The 27,325-nt window shown below is 60.7% G+C and overlaps 1 protein-coding gene across 8 annotated transcripts; it reads left to right on the forward strand.

Moving 5' to 3' along the window:
* Positions 1–347: 347 nt before the first annotated feature.
* LOC122476445 (SLAM family member 9-like) lies at positions 348–27,325 on the forward strand. 8 transcript variants are annotated; one of them, XR_006295489.1, is made up of 7 exons: positions 358–805; positions 4,851–5,240; positions 5,610–5,906; positions 23,532–23,666; positions 23,870–23,955; positions 24,210–25,031; positions 25,948–27,325. XR_006295489.1 is itself a non-coding variant. In XM_043569094.1 (6 exons), the coding sequence occupies exons 1-6, from the start codon at positions 733–735 to the stop codon at positions 7,976–7,978; spliced, it is 1,065 nt and encodes a 354-aa protein (XP_043425029.1). In that variant the 5' UTR covers positions 350–732; the 3' UTR covers positions 7,979–8,458. The 8 variants fall into 8 exon arrangements, 6 of the variants coding, with proteins under 6 accessions (XP_043425030.1, XP_043425031.1, XP_043425032.1 ...); XR_006295490.1 differs by lacking the exon at positions 25,948–27,325 and having other exon boundaries at positions 350–805; positions 23,532–23,670; positions 24,210–24,238; XM_043569094.1 differs by lacking the exons at positions 23,532–23,666; positions 23,870–23,955; positions 24,210–25,031; positions 25,948–27,325 and adding exons at positions 7,232–7,366; positions 7,570–7,646; positions 7,886–8,458 and having other exon boundaries at positions 350–805.

The following is a 27,325-nucleotide window of genomic DNA, read 5'->3' on the forward strand; positions in this document are numbered from 1 at the left end:
CTGGCAGAGCCTTAGGGGGACGCGCTGGTGGGGTGCTGCCCTGTTGGGGGAGTTGCCTTGTGGGGGGGCAGGGCGGGTCCGTGTGCCCGGAGGGCCTGGGTGCTGGCAGTAACGAAACGCCCATGTTTGCACTGGGGTGTGGGGGGTGGGCCCTTCCCACAAAGCGCTTTGTTCTTGTGCTCAGAGCATCTTCCTTAGACACCCGACAGTTAAGTGCAGAGAAAATCAGAAAGGAGATTTGACTCGTTCAATGGTGTTAAGACAGAGGACAGGCCCAAAGCAGGGGGTCACTGTGTCCTTGGTACAGTGGTTTGTGTGACTTTGTGCCTGGCCATCGGCTGACCCTGGGGAGCAGGGCTGCCTGGGCAGAATGTGAACCCAGGGAAACAGGTAAGGGGTCCCGCTGGCTGCCAGCTGGGGAGCTGAGATCACCAGGCTGGTCGTGCCCACAGGACGGGGCATCTCCCACACAGCGCCTCACCCAGGGGGGGTTCCTATGTTTATTCCACCATCGTTCCCCGAGGGTCCCTGCAGGTGCCAGAGAGAAGAGGAAGCATCTGAATGGCTTATCTAGAGCAGCCAGCTTGTCCTAGACAGTTAGCTCCGCCCTTGGGGTGGGAAGAGCCTAAGAGTGTTCTGAGCAGAAGCTCACCTCTTCTCCTGCCTCTGCCTTCTGGATGTTTCCTCCACGGCCAACTGGGCCCAGACCAAGCCTGAAGGAGGCAGCCTGTGATGGGAGCCCACTCAGAAGACCCCCACCTGTGCTGGGCCTCCCGGCTCCTGGGGTTCAGCAGCCTCGTCCTCAGTGAGTGGCCCGGGCTCCCCGGGTGGGAGGCCGGTGTGCGGGGCAGGGAGGCGGGGGTCCCGTGGGTCTGCTGTCTGTGGGGAACAGCCCGAAATACCAACTCTGTCAGGGAGCCCGAGGGGGGCATCTGGCTCTGAGCCGGGACCCGCCTGGCACAGGGGGAGGCTGCCTCTGCAGCTGTGAGGGGAGCAGGGGGCCGACCCAGGGTCCCCGTCGGAGCTGGAGGACGCGGGTCCCGCTTCTGGGGCGAGAGGAGGGCACGGACACAAGGAACCAGGAAGGGAGGGCGGCCTCCGGAATTTGAGGGTGTCTGCGCCCACTTGCTGGAAGGGTGGGGATGGAACAGAGGGCGCTGATAATCAGGGCCCCGGGACAGGGTGAACGGGGCGACGGGAAGGGAAGCAGCAGGTCCCCAAAGGGAACCGAAAGAAAGACTGTCCTGAGGAAACCCGGATACCCCCGTTCGCTCTTCCCCCGAGACCATCCGCCTTCGTGAAACAGACGAAATGAAAACAAAGGACAAGACCGAGGTCTCGAGAGCCGTGGATTCCTGGGAATTTCATTTCCTGCCGTGTTTTGCTTGAGTGCCCTGGCCTGTCCGGGGGAGGGGGGTGCCGGGGTTCTAGGAAATTCCGGAACCTGGGGCATCTGTAAGCAGGGCGTTTCTCATCAGACGTGAGGTTTGCGGGGACCTGGGGGCTCAGTTGAGCGTCCGACTCTTGATTTCGGCTCAGGTCATGATCTCACGGTTCACGTGTTAGAGCCCCGCGTCGGGCTCTGTGCTTTGTCAGCCTGGAATTGTCTCTCCTCCCGTCTCTGTCCCCACTGCACTCATGCTCTCTCTCTCTCTCAAAATAAATCAATCCATTTAAAAATTTATTTAAAAAAAAAAGAAAAGGAGCTTTGTAAGGCGTTGACATCTCTCTGATCTCAGTATTTTGGCCACAAGAACACGTAGGCTTTCTCTTTCTTTTGATTTTAATTAACTGGAAAAATATGTGAGATGACGTAGAGTTTTCTCCGTCAACATCTGGGTTGGAAGATTATGTAGGAAAGAAGGAAAGAGAAATGGAAGAAAGAAGGAGGAAGGAAGGAAGGGGGGAAAAGTAAAAATCTATGTTCACTGCTGAATATTAAATTTTATCTTCTTCAGGGCCTCCTGGGTGGCTCAGTCGGTTAAGCTTGGGACCTCAGCTCAGTCATGATGTCACGGTTGGTGGGCCTGAGCCCCCAGTGGGTCTCTGTGCTGACAGCTGGGAGCCTGGAGCCTCCTTGGGATTCTGTGCCTCCCTCTCTGTCTGCCCCTCCCCCGCTCTCACTCTGTCTCTTGAAACTAAATCAATGTAAAAAAAAAAAAACCAATAAAATAAAACAAATGTTATCTTCTTAAATAAATCCTGGCTCTCTGGATCACAGCCTCCTGTGTCCCTGGCCGTCTGTCTCTCTGTCCTTCTGTCCTTCCTCTCTGGGATTAGCACCTTCTGCTGATCTGAGAGCTCTCACTGCCTTCCTGCCAGCTTGAGTCGGCTTCCAGCCTCCTGAAGCCCAGGCTCACCATCCAGCCTGGGGGGCAGGCCCCCCCCTGCAGCCTGAGGGCTGAGCCTCCTCCCTCCCTGGTTCCCTCCTTGCCAGCAGGTGCCCGAGGTCTTGCCCTGCCCCAGGCGGACAGGTACCTGGGTGCCCTTTGCCAGGAGAATAGCTGGGGCGTGAGAGCCCAGGACTGCTGGGAGCCTCTGAGAGTGAGCCCCTGCTCAGGGCAGGGTAGGGCAGGGGGAGAGGTGCAGGCAGCTCCCTGCAGGGGAAGCGCTGGGCTGGGGGAGAGGGAAGCCGGCTCCATGGGCAGCAGCCCAGTGGAGAGAAATGGGGAGATGCCCCCACCATGTGGAGCCACAGTACCCGGCCCTCCCTCGTCTCTAGGACGCTGCCCCCCCCCTGCACAGGTGTGCTCAGTTTCCTGCTGCGTGGACTTGACAGGGACCATGGAAACCAGCTCTCGTGGACATGGCTCTGAGAGCTTCATGGCTCTGAGCGGAAGGCCCCGGGGGGACTTTGGCTCCCGTGGCTGCCTGTGGGGTGGCACCATGGGTGTCTGTCTCCCGGGAGCCCGTCCCTGATCCCGGGAGGAGACCCCGAGAGGGCAGCTGGTGGGGAGCACAGGGCTCCATCCGGGACGTGGGAAGTTCGGGGAGGACCCCAGCTGTGCTTGTCAGGAGCAAGCATCGTCCTGATGGGAACAGCTCACACCTAACGGAAAGCTCTCGCCTTCTGACACCCTGGCAATGGTTCCCTGAGGGGAGCACGGTCATTGTCTCTGCATCAGAGACTCAAGGAGAAGGCAGGGAGCTTACATGACTGCCCGAGGCCACAGGCTGCAGAGAGCGGAGGACTCCCGCCTCCCGGACCCTCCCCCGGTCCTCACCGACCTGCTGCAAGGGACCTCCTGCTCTGAGACCCAAGCAGAGTCCCTTCCGGTCACATTCACACACCAACATTGCAATCGCAAAAGTTCTAGGAGGCATGCAGACCGAGTTCAAAGCACACTTTTGCTGGGGGGGTGATGTTTTTCTGCAAGACGTAAAACCAATAAGCCTTACACGTAACGGATACATCCAGCTTCTTGAGGCTGAGAGCAGGGCCAGAGTCCACAGACAGAGGTGACGTGCACGTTGGAGAAGAGTTACGTTATGTGTGTTAGAAAACAGGCTGATTCTCTTACGACAGGTGCGGCGGCTCCTCTAAAGTAATGGGACACAACAAGCCAAGGACACAAGCAGATCCAAACCGCAATGGGACGCAGCAGCTGGCACGTGGGGACAGGGACCTGCCGTCCGGGCCGGGCAGCGTCAGGCGGGATGCAGTCACCTGCTGTCGGAATGAGGGAGTTAGTGACGACATCATTGCGTAGAAGGATCTGGAATCTTCTACAAGCACTACTGGCCTGAGCCCTTCTCTGGGTTCTCTGCTTCCTAGGAGAGCCAGGAACGATGTGAACACAGCGAGGGGGCAGGCCCCGCGTGAGGACAGCTCACGGACCTGGAGAGGGGTCTGGGGCCCTGGCAGGCAGCGGTCCCCCAGGCGGTCCTGCCCTGCTGCAGGGGACACATGGGTCTTCCTTTCAGGACCAGGTCGTTCTTTGCCCGTCCCCTTCTTTCCTATCCCGGTCTCCAGAAGGACCCAGGGTATCAGGTCCCCTGGGCTGTGCCGCATGGGGCATTTTGGGGTCTGGAGGGGCGGCCCGGAGGCCCTTGCCTTCTGGTCACGGTCTGCAAGAGGTGACTGAGGAAGGACATTGAGGGTGTCTCGGGACCGGCTGGGGAAGCATGGTCTTCGTGGCAGGCACAGCAGAGCTCACCTACCCATCATATCTTCTCCCACATTTTCCAGTTCTGGGTAGGTAGCCAGGGCCCTGTGACTAGGTGGCCAAACCCATGAGCAAGATCCCGTGGCTTCTGGAGGGAGAGAAACCCCCACGGGCGATTCCCCTGTGTGCCTTCCCTGCTGTGGCCCTGAGAGGTGCAGCCACCAGGCCGTGATGACTCTACATTGTGTGACAGGAGCCCCCTCAGTCTCAGAATCTCCCCTTGTCTCAGCCCCTGAGCGACTGGAGTGCGGGTTCCCGTAGCACAGCCTCCCTGAGCCTGACCTTGGGCCACTCCGCTCCAGAGCAAGTCACAGGGCGTGGCCCCCACTCCAGGGCCAGGGCTCCCACAGCCTGTGGGCAGCCACTGTGGACGCTGCCTCCTACGCTGGGCACTTGGCATCAGCCCAGATATGCTCGGGGCTCTCGATCTGTGATGTCCTCATGTCCAGACTCTCAGAGTTAGGTGGCGTGGACACTGGGGGACAGCAGGACGGGACCGGGTTCAAGGGGACGCCCCACTAGGACCAGGACCTGATTCCAGCATGACTCCAAATTCTTGCTCTGTCCCGCCTCCCGGAGTCAAGGGAGTCTACTGGGAGTCTACTCATGAGCGCCATGGGTTCTAGGGTTTTCTCCTTATTCTCAATGACAAAACACTCACCGTGTCTGTTTCCAATGCCCTAGGTGCCTTCAGCACTGTAGTCAACGGTTCTGGAACTCATGGATCTCAAGTGGAGGATTCTGGAAACGTGGTTTCTGTGAAGGGAACTCAAGGAAGTTCTGTGTCGTTTCTTGTGACCCGAAGTCCAGAATCACTTCCAGGAGTCAAGCTGGAGATTTCTTGGGGCATTAAAAACAAGTCCAACTACCTAGTCCTCCTGCAAGTGTCTCCTGGGGAAGATGTTCCAAAATGGGTCAACTTCCAGGACAAGTTCGAGAAGAGGGTCCATGTGCTCAACACCACGACCCTGAGGATTGACAACCTGACCCTTGAGGACAGTGGGCAGTACTGGGCTCGAGTCTCCTTAACAGGAGGAAGAGAAACTATCCGGTATTTCCACCTCACTGTCTACGGTAGGTGGTGGCTCCTCCCCCAATCCATAAATACCCCTTTCTTTTGTCCCTGGGAGTGTCCCTGGCCCCCCTCGCAGGACCCCTTCCAGACCCCAGACCTGAGGCTCTGGCTTCTCCCTTGAAACTGGACGCAGTGTGTTCACCACAAGTCGAGGCAGAGCTGAGATCACTCCTGAGGCTTCAGACAGTGGCTCCCGTCCTCATAGCCACTCGCTGTATATTTGGGTCAAGTCTGTCTTATCTGTAAAGTGGATTCACCATCCTTGGGGGGAGGATGCCAGGGCGACAGTGAGATTCCGCCTGAGAAAGCATGAGGCGTGATGCTTCCCACTCACCTGACCCCGTGTCCTCTTGTCCCTCGGGCCCCAGAGCCCGTGCCCCGCCCCCAGATCCTGGCCAAGACTCCATCCGTCACACCAGACTGGTGCAATGTCACCCTGGAGTGCCACGCCCCGGGAACCAGAGAGGACGTGAATGTGTCCTGGGAGAACAAGGGCCTCCCCAGGGAGCTGGAGCAGAGAGGGGTCCCAGGACCGGCCCCCAACCCCTGGACACTGGCTCTGAAGCTGCCCCTGAGCCAGCCCAGCCCCAGCATCACCTGTGTGGTCAGCAACCCGGGGGACCGGAAAACTGCCACCCGGGACCTTGGGGAAGTCTGTGCCCACGGTGAGTGCATCCTGTCAGAGGGGTGGGGAGTCCCGGGGTCAGGTCCCCCTGGGGGAGGGTTTCGGGTTCTGTCCCCCATGTTTAGGTCACCTCCTGCCACCCGTCACCCGTCCAGGAGGCTCGTAGGCACATCCCGCTTGCTTCTGCCTTTCGGTGTCTCTCTCCTGCTCCTCTGCACCCCTCACCCCTGCTGGTCCAGGCAGCCCCCTCGGGTACCTCACCCCTGCCTCATCCTTCAGTCCTTGTGTGTCCCGGGAGGTCTCCAGCCAGCGAGGGGGGAGGGTCAGTGGTCGGTGCCACCTGAGGGAGGCCGAGCCAGCCGCTGCCTGCAGGGTTCAGGCGTCGGGGCTCGTGTGCCCGTCTCCGGTCTCGGGGGCACGCTTCCCGCCCCAGTGCTCGCCTGGATTCCCGGATGTGTCCTGGGCTCCCCAGGTTTCAGCCTCTGGCCAGGCTGCTGCTTCTTCCCCCAGACCTTCCAGTCCCGCGTCCTCCCCTTCCGCACTTACTCCCGTCCAGGGACCCCTTGCCTGCAGCTGCCCCACCGTGGGTGACCCCTGCTGGCCCACAGGAGGCCATGCTGGGGTCCCGTCCAGCAGGCACTGACCTCGAGCAGGGCTCCTCACCTCAGGACCCTGCAGGAGCCCCCCCTGAGCCACCCTCACCCCTCGCCTCCTCTCGGGAGCAGAGGGGCCCCCCACCCAGAGCTGATGCTGTGGCCAAGGGGACCGGAGTGGGGGGGGCCTCGGCTGCTTCTGATTTGCCTTCCTGTCCCACCTCGGCCTCCCACCTGACTTGCTCACCGTCAGCGTGTCCCCGAGTGAGCAGCGACCGGCTTCCCCGTGTGCCGCCTCGTCCCTCCACCCCATCGTCCCCTGCTGCCTCAGCATCCCTGAGTCCCCGGGGAAGCTCGTCCCTCAGTGACCCCTACCCCTCTGGAGGATCCTCCTGCCTCCCACTCACCCTCCTCCCTCCGGCTCCTCCCTCAACTCAGTCCGGCCCTCCCCTCCTCCGGGAAGCCCTCCCTGGAGACCCGTGTACTGGCTGTGAACCTCTAGTGCACCGCCATGGCCCTGGCTGGCTGCCTTCGGCCTTTTCCCAGCCCTCCCCCCGTGGCTGAGCCCCTCAAGCGCCTGGACCCTGTCCTGTCCCTCTCAGCACCCTGGTGCCAAGCAGGGCCCGGCGCTGGTTGAGCGACAGGACCTGCCGTGTTCCCCCCTCTCCAGCCCAGACCGGGTCCCTTCACACGTCTCCACGTGCCTGGCAGCGGGCATGTGACGTTGTCTCTTGTCTCATCCTTCTTCACTGGCTGTGTGGGGGGCAAACAGGTCCACTTGGACAGGCCGGTGCTGGTTTCTTGAGAGACATCCTGGGGGCTCTTGGCATCACGTTCCTGATCCTTGGAGCTGGACTGTACCTTCGGTGCTCACGTGGGAAGAAGCAGAGCTTGGAGCCTGGGAGAGGCAGGTGCACTTGTCCTTGCCGTGCCCACGTACCTCCCCCCGCCCCCCACTGACCCTCAGCTCCCTTCCCCCTGCATCTTGCTGCTAAGGGATGTCCCTGCAGAAGGCTGGTGGATGTGGGCGTGACCGAGGGGGGCATGGTGGGGGAGGGTACAGGTTTCCAAGGCTCAGATTCAAGCTCCATCCGTGGGACTCAGGTGCAGGATCCCAGGAAGAGCACAGGGACCGTTTTGGTGGCGTCCACCATGCGGGGAAGATGTCCCGAGACCACAGGAAGCAGGTGAGGCCTGGGTTCTCCCACGTCCCTTGCCTGGGTGTGAGTTTGTCAAACCCAGAGATCAGCGGTTTCTGGCCTTGTTGCCTCTGTATCCCTCTCCAGACAGTGCAGAGTTAACACGGGGTCCGTGCAGTGCTGGGCGCTTTGGGGGGAGGTCAGGTGAGCGGCATGGCATCTGTGCGGGTCCCTCTGGGGCCTCTGTGTCCCTCAGCTGTGGCAGGAACCCTCTGTCTGCGTTCCAGGGTTCGGGGGAACCACATCTCGAACAGGAGACACCGCTCACGACAGTCTACAGTGAGGTCCGCCACCCAGGCCAAGGCTTGAGGGTGATTTAACTGGAAAGAGCAGGGAATCCGGCCTCCCCCCGACACCTCTGTTGTGCGCGTGATGCCTGCGGCCCTGGTCCTGCCCCCTCCCCCTCTGGCTGCTCTCAGCAGGGACCGGATTCATCCACCCTCCGTGAATCTCTACGCGGACACGTTGGGCCCAAGTTGAGCAGAAGACACACATCGCGGCAGATCGAGGGGGACCTTCGTCGTTAAACGAGTCCAAAGCTGTGGTCCGGTTCCGCTCAGCCTCAGCCCCTTTGGCAACCGTCAACGGAGCCCACTCTCCCCACGTCTGGGTCCCGTCCGTCGTCCTGTCTGGATCCTCTGCCTCTGGGACCCATGGACATGAAGCCTCAACTTCCAGCCTCGACCGGGTTACCACCAGCCAATTGTCAGTATGTGCATTTTCCTTCTGTCTCTCTCCCCAAATATATGTGTAAATAACCACTTTAAGAAAAAAAATAGATGAAATTTGTCTAAGACCTATTATGGCTTTGTAATTTCAGGTTTAATTTGAAAAAGTTTGTTTTCACTCTGACCCTTGTGACTCCGCTCACAGCAGGACCCCGGCCTCTCCCTATCTGTCTCTTACTTCCCCCACCCTCCCATCCTCTGCTCGTCCCCGTGGAGCCCTCGTCTCTCCCCTGCCACCACCTCTCCCCCGGTGACTCCGGCAGAGTCCGAGGCCGGAGCCGGGCCACGCTGAGCCCGCGTCTCCAGTCCTGAGCCGACACCCTCATGCGGCCGCCTGATGAACATGGGCTCTGGGAGGCACAGTCACCTGTGGGAAACCCGATTCCTGTCTCACGGGGACCCTCCCCCTCCCCCGGCTCCTCCATGGGCTCCGATGACCTTTCCAGCTCCCTCGGGTCCCACCATCTGCCCACTGGCTTCAGCAACACTTGGAGGTCCCCTTTGCTCCCTCGTTCGCTCCCCGCTGGCGTCCACACCACCGGCAGCCCGTGGGTCCCCGTATGTGCCCTGGTCTCTGCACGAGGTCCTCGCCGAGTGCCCGCGTCCTACTCTGGCGCTCGGCCCCAGCTTCCTGCAGGTCCAGAACGCAGACCAGAACCCGGTACCGCCTCGTCCCCGGGACCTACATGTGGGGCCGGCCCGTGGGGCCGGGGGGGCTTCCCAGCATCGGGGGGCCTGGAGGGCTGACCTAGCAGCAGAATCCAGGCAGAGGAAGGAAGAATTCGAAGAGGAAAGACTGAGGACCCTGAGGGCACCCCCCCCCCCAGCTCTGGGACCTCAGGTCCAGGGACACTGGTTGTTCTGCACACAGGGCACAGGCAGCCTGAGAGATGCCTTATTCGTGGCCTCGGGCCAGCTGGTAAGACACACCAAACTTCAGAGCTGCAGGGGAGGCCTCAAGGCCCAGAGAGCCAGGCCGGGTGGGGGCAGGAGAGAGAGGAGGCGCTGGGCTCACGGGTGGTAGACACCCCGTGCTGACCTCTGCCTGCATCGCCCTGTCCTGCCCGTCCCTGTCGTCAGCTGTCCAGCAGTGAGGTGGACGAGGTGTGGGCCGCCTCTGCTCTCCCAGCACGTGTGTGCAGGTGGGTGTGGCCGGGACCTACAGCGTTGATCGGGGGGGGGGGGGGGGGGGGTGTGGCAGCAGCAATCCCCCCCCTCCCTGGAAACCCAGTGTGTCCACAGAGCAGGGCCGGAGGGGGGCGTCCTCCACACGACTCTCATCCAGGACACGCAGGAATGAGGGGCAGGAGAGGAGGGCACCTGGGAGCCGGCCCTGTCCTCTGGTGCCTCAGTTTCCCCTTCCTGGGCTATGGCCCTTGGAGAGGGACAACTTGTGAGTGGGGATGGGGCCATGGCACCTTTCCCAGTGGTTCTGGCAGGTTAAGGGCCGCCTGTCACCCCACTCTTCCCTGCTCTCTACCTTGCCCTCGCCCCCAGCACCCACCCCCTGTTCCCCGGCTCCCAATGAGCTCCCGGGGACCCGCAGCGGCACACACAAGAGGGACAGACAAGGGCCAGCCCCAGGGAGCACGGGGGACAAGCTGACTGTGCACCCTGCATCCGGCCCCCAGGAGTCTCCCTATGTCCTCATAAACTCCAGTGTCCCCGTCCCCAGACGTGAGCCCTTGCCGCCTCTCTCCAGTTGGACCACCTCCGTAGGCAGCAGGAACGGGATGGCCGAGTTGGCCTGTTCTGGGGGTGCACACGAGGCCGGTCACAGAGCCTGTGGTCTGTCATCTGCGGCCCCTCCCACTCGGATCCCGAACTTCTCCCGCGAGTCCTGGTGCGGGTGCCAGCACCTCTGTAGAGCAGGTGGGGAGGAGAGAACCGCGGAGCCACAGGGGGTCCTGGAGAAGGCGCGGAGCCCCCTGCACAGGGCCCTGCACGCAGGGGACGCTCGAGGCCTGTGCCCCGCCCCCCTTAACATGACGAGGGCCGGGCTCCCCAGGAGGCGGGACGTCCCCACTCTGTCTGCTCCGTCTGTGGAACTGACCTGCTTCCCAGCCCCCTCCTACCACCCCTTCCCCCAGCGAGTCCAGGCCCCTTCACCCGGGTCCCCAGGGCCACAGCTGTGTCTGCGGTCCACACGGCTCCCCTCCCGGGAGGCTTGCTCAGGATCCCTTCCAGGAACAGGACCAGGTTCTCCCAGGGAGCCCCGCTCTGGGTCCCAGCCCGATTCTTCACCAGGACCCTCCTGGACAGGACGGGGCTGCTGCAGGTTCAGCCGGTGATTTCACACAAGCACGTGGGACAGGTTTAATCTGACTTTCAGAGGCAGAGGAATACGGAGGCTCTTGGGACATTTCTTCAAAGAAACTGAGGCAAGGACCGTGAACTTGGAAAGTGGAGGCAGAGGGAAGTACAGGGTGGGAGGTCCGGGGTGGGGGTGCAGCGAAGCCGCCTGGCTCAGGGAGGGCAGTGGGGGTGGGGGGGCGGTGGACAAACAGCCAGGTGCCTCAGTTTCCTCTCTTTGTTTCTCTGTCCTTTAAATTATTTTTAAATTTATTTTTTTTAATGTTTATTTTTTTTTATAAGCACATAGTGCTTTATTTTTTTTCAACGTTTTTATTTATTTTTGGGACAGAGAGAGACAGAGCACGAACGGGGGAGGGGCAGAGAGAGAGGGAGACACAGAATCGGAAACAGGCTCCAGGCTCTGAGCCATCAGCCCAGAGCCCGATGCGGGGCTCGAACTCACGGACCGCGAGATCGTGACCTGGCTGAAGTCGGACGCTTAACCGACTGCGCCACCCAGGCGCCCCTAATGTGTATTTATTTTTGAGAGAGAGAGAGAGAGAGAGAGAGAGAGAGACAGAGCGTGAGCAGGGAGGGGCCAGAGACAGAGGGAGGCACAGAATCCGTAGGAGGCTCCAGGCTCCGAGCTGTCAGCACAGAGCCCGACGCCGGGGCTCGAACTCACGAGCCGTGAGATCATGACCTGAGTTGAAGTCGGTCATCCAACCGACTGAGCCACCCAGGCGCCCCTGTTTCTCTGTCCTTTAAAAGGGCACTTTTGTGTCCCCACTGCTGTTTCCAGGGTCTTGTGCCATTTTGCAAGGTGGCTCTCTTAGTCGTGCGCCAGGTTTCAGGAGGAATTCCTGAATATACCTGTGGGTTAAGGAACAGGCTTTGAGGGCTGAGTCACCTGGAGAGGTTGGCAGGAAGAGAAAGGGACGTGCCCCAGCCCCCTGCTCATCCCGGGGGAGGTGTGGCCGGGCCTCAGGGATTTGCTGGACACACAAGGGGGCTGCGCTGCCTGGACAGGGGGAGCACGGGTGATCACTGACCCCGGAGGCCAGGCTGGGCACAGCGGGCGTGAGAGGTCTGGGGGTGCGGGCTGTCCGGCACAGGGCCCTGGGGGCCTGGAGCACCCACAGACCCTCTGTCCTGGAGAACGGAGTGACGACCTCATGGGAGGTTGAGTGGGGGTGCAGACCCATCGGGAGGAGGATGGGCCCCCAAAACCAGTAGGGGTGGGTGGTGTGCAAGACCCAGAATGAGCCTCAGTCATTTCTGTTTGTTTTTCAGCTAATGTCTGGGTGACCTGGCCACACTCTTCCAATGTTCGCTGAGTCCCAAGGTGAGGTGAGGGCTCAGGGTCAGAGAAACCCCAGGCACAGAGCCCGCGGTCGCTGTCCCCATCGTGTGCCTGCGCCGGGTCCTGGGTCTGGGCCTGCCGGGGCAGGGGTGAGGCAGGTGCTCACCGGGGTAGGACAGGGGTGGCGGGAACAGGCAGCCTTCTCTGGCCGGATCTGTGGGAACTGGGTGGTCAGAAGCCCGAGGAGCAGAAGTCAGGCGGGCAGGGCCTCTGAGCTCTGACCTGAGTCTAGAAAAACCTTCAGGGAGAGGTCAGCTCAGAGCCTCAGGCCTTCATCTCTGGGGACACCTGTGGGAGGCATCGTCTGCTTGTATCTGGTGCGGTGTGTGACCCACGTCGAAGCTTGGTGCCCAGAGAATTGTCCCAATTCCTCTGTAAGGTCTGTGGGAGTAGAGCCTTCCTCACATCCAGAAAACATGCATTGCGTGCCCACTACCCACATGGCCCGCGTGACACCTGAGGACGCAAGATGGAAAGACCTTCCTGGACCTCAGGGGCCCCGATTCCCTTCGGAAGCTCCTGACTTCGCCCCCCGCCGGACGGGGACCCCCCCAGCCGGGGAGGAGGGGGTCCTGGTCCTGCTGCTCTGCTTGTCCATCATGCTCGGGTGCCCTGAGACACGGGACACCGTCAAGTGAGGCGCCTCGGCACCTGGCATACAGTAGGCGCTCAATAATGTCAACCGCCCGAAGATGCAAGGCAGCACTGCTCGGGAACACACAGTGCCAGATGTCCCCGGCCCACAAGGCCCATTGAGACCCCACAGGTAGATTCTGTTAGGACAGTAGAGTTGGGCGTCTGCTCCGGGATGTGGGTCGAACTATTTCCAGGTCCAGATATAACGACAGGTTGGTGGCATCCTCAGCAGTAATTTTCCCCCAGGTCAGGTCGGGGCCCTGCTCCGATTGTCAGTCTGGCAAGCAGGCCCTTCTAGATCTGGGGACCCTACAGACAATGGGGACAGTGACTTGCCTCCCCCCTCCCCAGGATCCCTTGGCAGGGGCCCAGGAAAGGAAGGGGGGGAGGGGACGGAGTATTGGACCCTCACCAGCTAGAAAGGGCCGAGGCCACTGTCACTGGGCCTGGAGGGTCGGGGGCAGGTCTGAGTACGTGGCCAGGGTCCGCCCCCGGGTTGGCCATCTCCAGGAGGGAGGGGCCCTTCCACGCCGGGGTGGGGGGGTTTTGAGGGGTTTGGCAATAGACGGCAGTGTCATGACTGGGGTCCTGGCCCTGAAGGTCATCGCGGGGGGGGGAGGCTCCCGTGCCGTGTCAGAGCCGGTGTCCCGAGGGACGACAGTGCAGGCAGGACCCGGCTGCTCACACACCCCAGGGTGGGAGGGCCTCATCACTAGCCCGGTTCCCTCTGGGATTGCTGTTAGAGACGCCAGGCGCGTGGGGCCCCTGTGCACTCAGGATCCACCCCGCGGTGCGACCTTGGGGTGCACATGACTCAGTATCTCGCATTTGTTTCTGGCGCACGCGGGAGGTAGACGCATTTCCCGTTCCTCTTCTGTCGGTCCCCGTCCGATGGCCACACGTGCGCGCGTTATGTTTGGGCTCAGTGGCCTCCCTCTCCTGGGGGAGAGACTCCATTATGCTGTTGATGAGCGTCTACAATATACCCTCACATTTCTCTGTTGGGAGCCGGCCGCGGGCTCCTGACCTGAAATGCTGACGGGAGCTGGAGACAGAAGGAGTTTCTATCCTCAGGGGTTTCCCGTCCTCAAGGTCAGTCCTATTTCTGTGAAAGGAAATTAGGGAAATGTAGAGTCAGGACTGGGAGCTGCTGGGAATCTGCTCAGGAGTAAAGCCAACACATTCCGGACGCAGGAGGTTTCTCCTGGAGACGGGCATTCTGGATACAATTGGAGGCTTTCCGGAGCATTGGTGACCTCACCGGCCCCACAGAGTCCCAGTGATTCACCCAGTGACCCCTGGAGCGTCTCCAAATCCCTCCGTGTTAAGAGCTCACTGGCTCAGGTCCATGAAGCCATTTGTCCCCGGACATGCAGGGAATGAGTAAAAAGATGAGATTCTCACTGGGTCTGGTCCTAAAGCCGCTCTCCCAGCAGCTGACTGTGGCCCCGGCACGTCCAGGAGGGTTTCCAGCCCGAAGCCCGCGGGTCAGCACAGAAGCCATGTTGCCCAGGGCGCATTCTCCAGCTCAGGGTCATGATCTAAATTAGCTGCTGCCAGTCTGGTTAGAAAGTTCCGGAAGCGGCTGAGTGTGGGAGAAGTAAGCCCCACGGTGAGCAGGGCTGGAGGCGCTGGCCCACCTGTGACGCAGGCAGTGCAGGGGGTGGCTGTGGTCAGCAGGGGCCTCTTTGGACCTCAGATGCTGCAGGGTTCAGGCCACAGGGCCTGTTTCCTCTGGCTGGGGGTGTGAGAAAGGAGAGAGGCTGTCCGGGGGCAGGCCTGGCCTCCCTCCCCCTTCCCCTCCAGTGGGGCTTCTGAAGGTCAGGAGGGACTGAGGTCTGGACAGACCAGTGGCGCCTATGAGCCTGAGATGTGGGCCTGGCCCCGCCATGTCCCGGCTTCCAGACCGTGGGCCCATCAAATACCCTAAATGGGCCTTGACGTTGCTCATCTGTAAAATGGACGCTAATCTTGATATCCGCCGCCTCTCGCAGGGACCGAGCCTGGGAACCGCAGAAACCAGACACGCTGTGCACGGGTGACGTTAGCTCTTGCTGCCCAGGACGGCGGCGAGTGACAGAGATCAGTATGTGGGGTCGAAATGTCCGTGGTGGGGTGCCGGCGTGGCACGTGTGTTGGCGGCCCCTCCCGTGTCCCTGACCTGCAGCTGCTGGGGGTTCCCTCTTGGGCCCTGGGCCTCGCCCCCCACGCAGTGGTTTGGGTGAGCAGACATTCTTCCCCCCGAGGCGCTCCCCGGGGTGCAGGGACAGGGACAGGGGCATTGCCGACTTGCTCCCCATCACGCCGAAGTGACCAGTGGTAAGCTGCCCGGGCGTGGCCTCCGTCCGAGGAGTTTCTAACCGCGAGGCCAGGGACTGAGCCTTCTGAAGGACCGTCCCGTTAAGGGACGGGAGCGGGGGAAGAAGGCGGTGTTGATGCTCTCTTGTCCGAGAGCACAGAGCAGGTCGGGAGCCCAGAGTGGACGGGGTGACTCTCGGAAGCCACACGGTGGGAAGGGACGGGGCTGGGATGTTGGGCCTCAGAGATCACGGTTAGGAGTCCAGTCCCTGCTCCGCCCTGCTGAGTGACCTGCGATGGTCGTCCACACCCTTAGGATGGGCTTCTGCATCCCCAGAAGGGACTTCCCAGTCCATAGGCTGACTGCCTTCAGTTGGTGTCCCCAGCCATCCTGGGGTCCAGACTTAGGATCCGAGGCTCTGAGCAGCTGGGGGGAGCCTCCGTGGGCGGGGAAAGGCCACAGCCGGCGGGGAGTTATGGGGCTGCTCCCCCAGCGTCCACGGGAAACAAGGTTCTCAGAGGTCGTGGGGCCCCGTCTGGGGAGAAGAGGCCTGACCCTCAGCAGGTGGCCGTGAGTCTGAGGCAGCCGAGCCTGTGGACGGAGGAGCCCGTCCCTGCCCCCTGCCTGTGTGTGAGAGCGGGCCCAGGGCTGGCAGAGCCTTAGGGGGACGCGCTGGTGGGGTGCTGCCCTGTTGGAGGGGTTTGCCTTGTGGGGGGGCAGGGCGGGTCTGGGTGCCCGGAGGGCCTGAGTGCCGGCAAAAGGGAAATGCCCGTGTTTGCACTGGGGTGGGGGGGGGGGGGCCCTTCCCACAAAGCGCTTTGTTCTTGTGCTCAGAGCGTCTTCCTTAGACACCCGACAGTTAAGTGCAGAGAAAATCAGAAAGGAGATTTGACTCATTCAATGTTGTTAAGACAGAGGACAGGCCAAAGCAGGGGCGACACTGTGTCCCTAGTACAGTGGTTTGTGCAACTTTGGGCCTGGCCATCGGCTGGCCCTGGGGAGCAGGGCTGCCTGGGTGGAGTGTGAACCCAGGGAAACAGGTAAGGGGTCCCGCTGGCTGCCAGCTGGGGAGCTGAGATCACCAGGCTGGTCGTGCCCACAGGTCGGGGCGTCTCCCACACAGCGCCTCACCCAGGGGGGGTTCCTATGTTTATTCCACCATGGTTCCCCGAGGGTCCCTGCAGGTGCCAGAGAGAAGAGGAAGCATCTGAATCGCTTATCTAGAGCAGCCAGCTTGTCCTAGACAGTTAGCTCCGCCCTTGGGGTGGGAAGAGCCTAAGAGTGTTCTGAGCAGAAGCTCGCCTCTTCTCCTGCCTCTGCCTTCTGGATGTTTCCTCCACGGCCAACTGGGCCCAGACCAAGCCTGAAGGAGGCCGCCTGTGATGGGAGCCCACTCAGAAGACCCCCACCTGTGCTGGGCCTCCCGGCTCCTGGGGTTCAGCAGCCTCGTCCTCAGTGAGTGGCCCGGGCTCCCCGGGTGGGAGGCCGGTGTGCGGGGCAGGGAGGCGGGGGTCCCGTGGGTCTGCTGTCTGTGGGGAACAGCCCGAAATACCAACTCTGTCAGGGAGCCCGAGGGGGGCATCTGGCTCTGAGCCGGGACCCGCCTGGCACAGGGGGAGGCTGCCTCTGCAGCTGTGAGGGGAGCAGGGGGCCGACCCAGGGCCCCCGTCGGAGCTGGAGGACGCGGGTCCCGCTTCTGGGGCGAGAGGAGGGCACGGACACAAGGAACCAGGAAGGGAGGGCGGCCTCCGGAATTTGAGGGTGTCTGCGCCCACTTGCTGGAAGGGTGGGGATGGAACAGAGGGCGCTGATAATCAGGGCCCCGGGACAGGGTGAACGGGGCGACGGGAAGGGAAGCAGCAGGTCCCCAAAGGGAACCGAAAGAAAGACTGTCCTGAGGAAACCCGGATACCCCCGTTCGCTCTTCCCCCGAGACCATCCGCCTTCGTGAAACAGACGAAATGAAAACAAAGGACAAGACCGAGGTCTCGAGAGCCGTGGATTCCTGGGAATTTCATTTCCTGCCGTGTTTTGCTTGAGTGCCCTGGCCTGTCCGGGGGAGGGGGGTGCCGGGGTTCTAGGAAATTCCCGACTCCGGGGCATCTGTAAGCAGGGCGTTTCTCATTAGACATGAGCTTGGCTTATAAGGCTTTGACGTCCCTGTTATCCAAATAATTTTGTCAATAAAAAAACGTAGGCTTTCTCTTTCTTTCAATTTAATTGACTGGAGAAATATGTGAAATTACATAGAGTTTCTCCATAAACATCTGGATTGGAAAATTATGTAGGAAAGAAAGAAAGAAAAAAGGTAGAAAGAAGGAGGAAGGAGGAAGGAAGGAAAGGAGGAAATGGAAAATTTTATGTTCACTGTTGAATGTTAAATTTTATCTTCTTAAATAAATCCTGGCTCTCTGGATCACAGCCACCTGTGTCCCTGGCCATCTGTCTTTCTGTCCTTCTGTCCTTCCTCTCTGGGATTAGCACCTTCTGCTGATCTGAGAGCTCTCACTGCCTTCCTCCCAGCTTGAGTCGGCTTCCAGCCTCCTGAAGCCCAGGCTCACCATCCAGCCTGGGGGGCAGGCCCCCCCCTGCAGCCTGAGGGCTGAGCCTCCTCCCTCCCTGGTTCCCTCCTTGCCAGCAGGTGCCCGAGGTCTTGCCCTGCCCCAGGCGGACAGGTACCTGGGTGCCCTTTGCCAGGAGAATAGCTGGGGCGTGAGAGCCCAGGACTGCTGGGAGCCGCTGAGAGTGAGCTCCTGTGCAGGGGAGGGTAGGGCAGGGGGAGAGGTGCAGGCAGCTCCCTGCAGGGGAAGCCCTGACCTTGGGGGAGAGCGAAGCCGGCTCCAGGTCTGTCTCTGCCTTTCATGACCCGGGGTAAGTTCACCCCTGACGGAGCCCCTTCCTCTGTGAAAGGTCCCCTCAAGGCCCTCCCCACTATAACATCCTGAGCCTGGGTGCCCCCATCTGGACAGGACTCTCCTTTGGCTTCTCCAAGGCCTGTGCTCTCTGTCTCCATCCTGTCCTAGTCCCGGCTGCTGACAGGGACGAACAGCTGAGGACCCTTCAAAACCAGGAGCCTAGGCTTTCCGCCGTCAGTGTCTCAGCCCCCCCGGCCGGAAGGATATCGTCTCTTCGAAGCTCAGCTCACAATCCTTGACCCTCTGCTCTCTCTGTCTCCACTCCTGAGCAGGGTCTTCTAGACCATGTGTGAAGGCCAGCAGCCCCTTCCCCGGTGTTTGCAAACTCTGTGTGCACGGCAGGCTCAGGACACGAGCCACAGCGGTGAACCGACAAGAAGCCGCTAACCCACGGCCCGGCTAGAGACGTGCAGGCCCGCCTGTGGTCAGCACAAAATGCCACCTCCCTTCTCTCCGCTTCCCTGGTGCTGAGCCCCTCTCACCAATGCTGGGGGCACCGAGACAGTCATTGTTGGCTCAGAATTGCTGGGGAACAGCCCTCGGGGAGGTACCACAGTGGAGGCTGAATCACAGTCCCTCCGGGAGCCCAGTGCACCGTCCCCACCCCCACCCCGGTTGCAACAAGGGCTGTTTCTCCGAATTTCATGGAAGTTGCAGCCAACTTTGCCTATTTCCACATCAACTCAGCCCTGACCGTTTGGCTGGGGAGCTGCTTTGGGTCTCCCCGGACACTTCATTGGGCCCATTCATTCCTGAGGGAGCCAGCAGGTGCTCACAGCCCAGTCAGAGAAGGATTGGAAGGATCGAGGGCACACTGGTCCCGGCCATCAGGAAACTCGAAGTGCAATTACCAACATATGCTGCGTTCGCTCGGGTGGATGGTGTTTGCGGCTGCCTGAACAAACATACACGCCCTGGGCATCTGACTCCTGGAGGAGCCTGAGGGGGGGACCCACACCTACCTTCTGCTTCGACCAACTGCACCATCCGTAGGCTAGCTGTGATGAACACACAATATGTTAGAGCCACGAGGAAGCCCGGTGGAGAGAAATGGGGAGATGCCCCCACCATGTGGAGCCACAGTACCTGGCCCTCCCTCGTCTCTAGGACGCTGCCCCACCCCCTGCACAGGTGTGCTCAGTTTCCTGCTGCGTGGACTTGACAGGGACCATGGAAACCAGCTGCCGTGGACACAGCCGGGAGCTTCATGGCTCTGAGCGGAAGGCCTGGCGGGACTTTGGCTCCCGTGGCCGCCTGTGGGGCGGCATCATGGGTATCTGTCTCCCGGGAGCCCGTCCCTGATCCCGGGAGGAGACCCCGAGAGGGCAGCTGGTGGGGAGCACAGGGCTCCATCCGGGACGTGGGAAGTTCGGGGAGGACCCCAGCTGTGCTTGTCAGGAGCATGCATCGTCCTGATGGGAACAGCTCACACCTAACGGAAAGCTCTCGCCTTCTGACACCCTGGCAATGGTTCCCTGAGGGGAGCACGGTCATTGTCTCTGTGTCAGAGACTCAAGGAGAAGGCAGGGAGCTTCCATGACTGCCCGAGGCCACAGGCTGCAGAGAGTGGAGGACTCCCGCCACCCAGGCACTGCCCGGGTCCTCACCGCCCTGCTGCAAGGGACCTCCTGGTCTGAGACCCAAGCAGAGTCCCTTCCGGTCACATTCACACACCAACATTGCAATCGCAAAAGTTCTAGGAGGCATGCAGACCGAGTTCAAAGCACACTTTTGCTGGGGAGCCGATGTTTTTCTGCAAGACGTAAAACCAATAAGCCTTTAAGTAACGGGTACATCCAGCTTCTTGAGGCTGAGAGCAGGGCCAGAGTCCACAGACAGAGGTGACGTGCACGTTGGAGAAGAGTTACGTTATGTGTGTTAGAAAACAGGCTGATTCTCTTACCACAGGTGCGGCGGCTCCTCTAAAGTAATGGGTCACAACAAGCCAAGGGCACAAGCAGATCCAAACCGCAATGGGACGCAGCAGCTGGCACGTGGGGACAGGGACCTGCCATCTGGGTCGGGCAGCGTCAGGTGGGATGCAGCCGCCTGCCGTCGTAATGAGGGAGTTAGTGACGACATCATTGCGTAGAAGGATCTGGAATCTTCTACAAGCACTACTGGCCTGAGCCCTTCTCTGGGTTCTCTGCTTCCTGGGAGAGCCAGGAACGATGTGAACACAGCGAGGGGGCAGGCCCCGCGTGAGGACAGCTCACAGACCTGGAGAGGGGTCTGGGGCCCTGGCAGGCAGTGGTCCCCCAGGCGGTCCTGCCCTGCTGCAGGGGACACATGGGTCTTCCTTTCAGGACAAAGTCGTTCTTTGCCCGTCCCCTTCTTTCCTATCCCGGTCTCCAGAAGGACCCAGGGTATCAGGTCCCCTGGGCTGTGCCGCATGGGGCATTTTGGGGTCTGGAGGGGCGGCCCGGAAGCCCTTGCCTTCTGGTCACGGTCTGCAAGAGGTGACTGAAGAAGGACATTGCGGGTGTCTCGGGGACCGGCTGGGAAGCGTGGTCTTCGTGGCAGGCACAGCAGAGCTCACCTACCCATCATATCTTCTCCCACATTTTCCAGTTCTGGGTAGGTAGCCAGGGCCCTGTGACTAGGTGGCCAAACCCATGAGCAAGATCCCGTGGCTTCTGGAGGGAGAGAAACCCCCACGGGCGATTCCCCTGTGTGCCTTCCCTGCTGTGGCCCTGAGGGGTGCAGCCACCAGGGCGTGATGCCTCTGCCTTGTGTGACAGGACCCCTCTCAGTCTCAGAATCTCCCCTTGTCTCAGCCCCTGAGCGACTGGAGTGTGGGTTCCCGTAGCACAGCCTCCCTGAGCCTGACCTTGGGCCACTCCGCTCCAGAGCAAGTCACAGGGCGCGGCCCCCACTCCAGGGCGAGGGCTCCCACAGCGTGTGGGCAGCCACGGTGGAAGCTGCCTCCTAGGCTGGGCACTTGGCATCGGCCCAGATGTGCTCGGGGCTCTCGATCCATGATGTCGTCACGTCCAGACTCTCAGAGTTAGGCGGCAAGGACACTGCGGGACAGCAGGTCGGGACCGAGTTCAAGGGGACGCCCCACTAGGACCAGGACCTGATTCCAGCATGACTCCAAATTCTTGCTCTGTCCCGCCTCCCGGAGTCAAGGGAGTCTACTGGGAGTCTACTCATGAGCGCCATGAGTTCTAGGGTTTTCTCCTTATTCTCAATGACAAAACACTCACCGTGTCTGTTTCCAATGCCCTAGGCGCCTTCAGCACTGTGATCAACGGTTCTGGAACTCTTGGATCTCAAGTGGAGGATTCTGGAAACCTGGTTTCTCTGAAGGGAACACAAGGAGGTTCTGTGTCATTTCATGTGATCAGACGTCCAGAATTAGCTCCAGGAACCAAGCTGGAGAAGATTTCTTGGGCCATTAAAAACAAGTCCGACTACCTACTTCTCCTGCTCGTGTCTCCTGGGGAAGATGTTCCAAAATGGGTCAACTTCCAGGACAAGTTCGAGAAGAGGGTCCATGTGCTCAACACCACGACCCTGAGGATTGACAACCTGACCCTTGAGGACAGTGGGCAGTACTGGGCTCGAGTCTCCTTAACAGGAGGAAGAGAAACGAACTGGTATTTCCACCTCACTGTCTACGGTAGGTGGTGGCTCCTCCCCCAATCCATAAATACCCACTTCTTTTGTCCCTGGGAGTGTCCCTGGCCCCCCTCGCAGGACCCCTTCCAGACCCCACACTTGAGGCTCTGGCTTCTCCCTTGAAACTGGACGCAGTGTGTTCACCACAAGTCGAGGCAGAGCTGAGATCACTCCTGAGGCTTCAGACAGTGGCTCCCGTCCTCATAGCCACTCGCTGTATATTTGGGTCAAGTCTGTCTTATCTGTAAAGTGGATTCACCATCCTTGGGGGGAGGATGCCAGGGTGACAGTGAGATTCCGCCTGAGAAAGCATGAGGCGTGATGCTTCCCACTCACCTGACCCCGTGTCCTCTTGTCCCTCGGGCCCCAGAGCCCGTGCCCCACCCCCAGATCCTGGCCAAGACTCCATCCGTCACACCAGACTGGTGCAATGTCACCCTGGAGTGCCACGCCCCAGGAACCAGAGAGGACGTGAATGTGTCCTGGGAGAGCAAGGGCCTCCCCAGGGAGCTGGAGCAGAGAGGGGTCCCAGGACCGGCCCCCAACCCTTGGACCCTGGCTCTGAAGCTGCCCCTGAGCCAGCCCAGCCCCAGCATCGCCTGTGTGGGCAGCAACCCGGGGGACCAGAAAACTACCACCTGGAATCTTGGGGAAGTCTGCGCCCACGGTGAGTGCATCCTGTCAAGGGGGAGGGACTCCCGGGGCTCAGGTCCCCCTGGGTGAGTGTTCTGGGCTCTGTCCCCCATGTTTAGGTCACCTCCTGCCACCCGTCACCCGTCCAGGAAGCTGGCAGACACATCCCGCTTGCTTCTGCCTTTCGGTGTCTGTCTCCTGCTCCTCTGCACCCCTCACCCTGCTGGTCCAGGCAGCCCCCTCGGGTACCTCACCCCTGCCTCATCCTTCAGTCCTTGTGTGTCCCGGGAGGTTTCCAGCCAGCGAGGGGGGAGGGTCAGTGGTCGGTGCCACCTGACGGAGGCCGAGCCAGCCGCTGCCTGCAGGGTTCAGGCGTCGGGGCTCGTGTGCCCGTCTCCGGTCTCGGGGACACGCTTCCCGCCCCAGTGCTCGCCTGGATTCCCGGATGTGTCCTGGGCTCCCCAGGTTTCAGCCTCTGGCCAGGCTGCTGCTTCTTCCCCCAGACCTTCCAGTCCTGCGTCCTCCCCTTCCGCACTTACTCCCGTCCAGGGACCCCTTGCCTGCAGCTGCCCCACCGTGGGTGACCCCTGCCGGCCCACAGGAGCCCCCGCTGGGGTCCCGTCCAGCAGGCACTGACCTCGAGCAGGACTCCTCACCTCAGGACCCTGCAGGAGCTCCCCCTGAGCCACCCTCACCCCTCGCCTCCTCTCGGGAGCACAGGGGCCCCCCACCGAGAGCTGATGCTGTGGCCAAGGATCAGTGTCTCGTGCGGCCTGCTCACCCGGAGGGAAGGGCCTTGGCTGCTTCTGACTTGCCTTCCTGTCCCACCTCGGCCTCCCCACCTGACTTGCTCACCGTCAGTGTGTCCCCGAGTGAGCAGCGACCGGCTTCCTCGTGTCCCGCCTCATCCCTCCACCCCATCGTCCCCTGTTGCCTCAGCATCCCTGAGTCCCCGGGGAAGCTCGTCCCTCAGTGACCCCTACCCCTCTGGAGGATCCTCCTGCCTCCCACTCACCCTCCTCCCTCCGGCTCCTCCCTCAACTCAGTCCGGCCCTCCCCTCCTCCGGGAAGCCCTCCCTGGAGACCCGTGTACCGGCTGTGAACCTCTAGTGCACCGCCATGGCCCTGGCTGGCTGCCTTCGGCCTTTTCCCAGCCCTCCCCCAACGGCTGAGCCGCTCAAGCGCCTGGACACTGTCCTGTCCCTCTCAGCACCCCGGCCCCAAGCAGGGCCCGGCACTGGTTGAGTGACAGGACCTGCCGTGATCCCCCCTCTCCAGCCGAGACGGGGTCCCTTCACGCGTCTCCACGTGCCTGGCAACGGGCATGTGACGTTGTCTCTTGTCTCATCCTTCTTCACTGGCTATGTGGGGGGCAAACAGGTCCACGTGGGCCGGATGGGTCTGCCCACCTGCCAGCTATCCTGGGGGCTCTCGTGGTCGTGCTGCTGATCCTCGGAGCTGGACTGTACCTTCTGTGCTCACGTAGGAGGAAGCAGAGCTTGGAGCCTGGGAGAGGCAGGTGCACTTGTCCTTGCCGTGCCCACGTACCTCCCCCCGCCCCCCACTGACCCTCAGCTCCCTTCCCCCTGCATCTTGCTGCTAAGGGCTGTCCCTGCAGAAGGCTGGTGGGTGTGGGCGTGACCGAGGGGGGCATGGTGGGGGAGGGTACAGGCTTCCAAGGCTCAGATTCAAGCTCCATCCGTGGGACTCTCATGCAGGGTCGCAGGAAGAGCACAGGGACCATGATGATGGCATCCAGTATGCAGAGCTGAGCCAGCAGACTTCCAGGGAGAGCAGGGACCAGGTAAGGCCGAGCAAGGCGGTCAGCCTGGGTTCTCCCATGTCCCTGTGCCTGGGTGTGAGTTTCTCAAACCAGGGATCAACAGTTTCTGGCTCGTTGCCTCTGTATCCCTCTCCAGACAGTGCAGAGTTAACACGGGGTCCGTGCAGTGCTGGGCGCTTTGGGGGGAGGTCAGGTGAGCGGCGTCGCATCTGTGTGGGTCCCTCTGGGGCCTCTGTGTCCCTCAGCTTGGCAGGAACCCTCTGTCTGCGTTCCAGGGTTCGGGGGAACCACATCTCGAACAGGAGACACCGCTCACGACAGTCTACAGTGAGGTCCGCCACCCAGGCCAGGGCTTGAGGGTGATTTAACTGGAAAGAGCAGGGAATCCAGCCTCCCCCCGACACCTCTGTTGTGCGCGTGATGCCTGCGGCCCTGGTCCTGCCCCCTCCCCCTCTGGCTGCTCTCAGCAGGGACCGGATTCATCCACCCTCCGTGAATCTCTACGTGGACACGTCGTGCCCAAGTTGAGCAGAAGACACACATCGCGGCAGATCGAGGGGGACCTTCGTCGTTAAACGAGTCCAAACTGTGGTCCGGTTCCGCTCAGCCTCAGCCCCTTTGGCAACCGTCAACGGAGCCCACTCTCCCCACGTCTGTGCCCCGTCCGTCGTCCTGTCCGGACCCTCGGCCTCTGGGACCCGTCGACATGAAGTCTCAACTTCCCGCCTCGACCGGTTCACCACCAGCCGGCTCAGTCTGTGCTTGAGAGCTGCAAAGTCGCACAGCCAGGGCTTGCCGAGTCCCGGCCCCGTGACGGGCACTGATCTCGTCACCCTCCTCGTTCGTCACTCACTGGGCCCTCGAGACACTGTGTGACCTGGGTGTCGTTGTGCCCACTTTGCAGACAGAGAGCAGGAGGCCAGAAAGGCTGAGTCTCAAGGCCGCACAGCTGGGGGAGCCCGAGCCGCACCGCAGCCAGGGCCTGGGTCCCAGCCGTCATCTGGTTTCCCGCGTCCTGGGAAACCTCCTCCCTTCTGTGCAGACGTGCTGGCACCTGGCACGGCTCCTGTTTCTCAGGAAAAAGCAGAAGTTGATGAGTGAGTTCTCGTTCCGCCAGTTAACTTTTCCCTGACCGCTTACTGACCTCTGCCTCCCTCTCTCTCCTGTCCCCACGGGGGACACTGAGCTCCTCCTGTCTAAGAAGGACCTTTCCCTACACGTGAGGCCCCGTCTGAGGCACCCCTCCTCTGGTCCGTCCCCCTGACCCGGCTGGCTCCCTCCCTGCAGCCTGCACCCTGGCTGGGGCTCCGCCTACTGAACGGCTGATCCCGCACCTGGGCCCCACCTCACAGGACCCCTAGAGCCCCCAGGGGTGACCCCCACGCGTCAGCTGCCACCTCCACCCACAGCAGGTGCCCCTTCTCAGGAAATGGGCCACACCCTGGACTCCTTCCTTCCTGCTCAGGGGCCCAGATCCGGTGCCTCTGAAGCCCCAGGCCTGTGCCAAGCGCCTCGGGTGCAACAAGTTTATTTTGTTGTCGCACTTGTAAGAGGAAAGCCGGAGGCGCTGAAGCCTTAGCGGTTTCTGCCACTTACTCAAGAGGACACAGGACCAGTCCCTGGGTTGGCACACGTGCTTTTCGGCTCCCCTTCCCGCCTATTGGGGCTGTGGGTTCGGCTCCCCCTCTTCACCCCTGCGCTGTGTCCTCCCCCCGCCCCCGCCCTCACAGCCCAGCTTCCCTTCTTGTAATCCAGGGGCCGGGCAAGACAGAGCAGGAGCTCGGCCCCCACAGGAGGGAAAGTGTTTTCAGGCCATGAATGTGCGTGTTCCGTTCGGAGGAGAGGCTGGTCGCCTACCTGAGCCTCAGGTCACTTCTTGGACGCACAAACTCTCTCCTTCCATCTCTACCTCTTCCCCCCCATGCATACAGAGTGGCCTGCTATTTGCCGGAATTAGTAATCCAAGCAGGACAGAAGTGGGTCTCAAATGTCCCTGCCTGTCCGTCTCCCCAGCTCAGCCTGAGGCTCCACCGGAAGCAGGTGGATCCCCCGAGATCAGAGGAAAGCAGACGAGCTAATCGCCCCGAAAACCTCAGCTTCTGCAAGGGAGCATGCACACACCAGCCTCCAGCCAAGCAGCTGCGTGTGCCTCAGAACTAAGGCTTCCAGAAACATCCAGATTGCAACTGAATGGACAATTCTAAGTATCTGAGAACGGTATCCGCGTCCGGAGAGGGGGCAGAGCCGGGCTGTGTCTGAACCTTGCAGTAAATGTTGTGAAACAAGCCGCTTCCCCCCGCCCCCCACCCCGGGGTCCTGAAACCTCACCCCTGTTGGTGGGCAGGGAGCAGGTGAAAGCATCTCCTGGAAGCTGGGCTGCATGAACTATAGCAGGTGGCTGGTATGATTAACCTCACTGCACACAGTCAGGGAGAGAGGAGCCCCGACCTGAAGTCTGAAATGATTCTTATTTTCAGTGTAGACCAGTCAGGGGCATGAGGTACACAGGACCAGGGTACCACCCCAATCATGATGGGGCTCCCTGGCACCGGGGACCACCCCCTCTTCATCCCCTTGTGCGCGACCACATGCCCCACCTGCCCCCGCACACCTGCTCAGGGCCTCCGTGACTGCCCCCGGCCTGGAGCACAAACTGTTACGTGTCTGTTCCATCCTGCTGGTACAATGGCCCGTCAGTCCCCTCCCCGTTGGCCTCTATCCTGCCCTCTTGGCAAACTCGCTTACTTCTCTGGGGAATTTTCTGTAGATCCCTGGGATTTTCTACGTAGACAAACATAAATAATGTCTGTGATCAAGACAGCTTTTCTTTTCCCCTTTCCAATCTATATCTCACTTTATTTCCTTCTCTTGCCTTAGTGCATCTGATGAGACTTTCCCTAGAGCTGCAGAGGAGCGGTGAGCACAAGCACCGTTGGCTCGTTCCCAACATTAAGGGAAACCATCCAGTTTTCCGCCTTCAACAGTGATGTTCGCTGTCGGCTTTTCCGTCAATACGTTTTATTACGTGACTCAGTTTCATTTTCTCTACCTTCGTTCTTCTTATTTCCTCTCTTCCACTTGCTTTGCATTTGTTTCGCTCTTATTTGTATAGGTTTGTAAGATAAATGCTTAAATTATAAATTTGGAGCATTTCTCCTTTGGTAAACTATGCTTTGAATCATGTTCATTTCCTTATAAGCACCTTGTTCGCGTCTTTTCCCACGTTTTGATGTCTTGTATGTTCATTTCCGCTCACTTCAAATGTTGAGACATTTCCCTTCAGGCGCCCTCTTTGACATTTGGCTATGGAGACTTGTTTTGTTTCCTCTGTAAGTGTTTGGAAATTTCCCGTCATCTTTCTGTTATTAAATTCTACCCGAGGTCTGTCCCA

The sequence above is a fragment of the Prionailurus bengalensis genome, chromosome E4 (genome assembly GCF_016509475.1).
Source record: "Prionailurus bengalensis isolate Pbe53 chromosome E4, Fcat_Pben_1.1_paternal_pri, whole genome shotgun sequence".
NCBI lineage: Eukaryota > Metazoa > Chordata > Mammalia > Carnivora > Felidae > Prionailurus > Prionailurus bengalensis.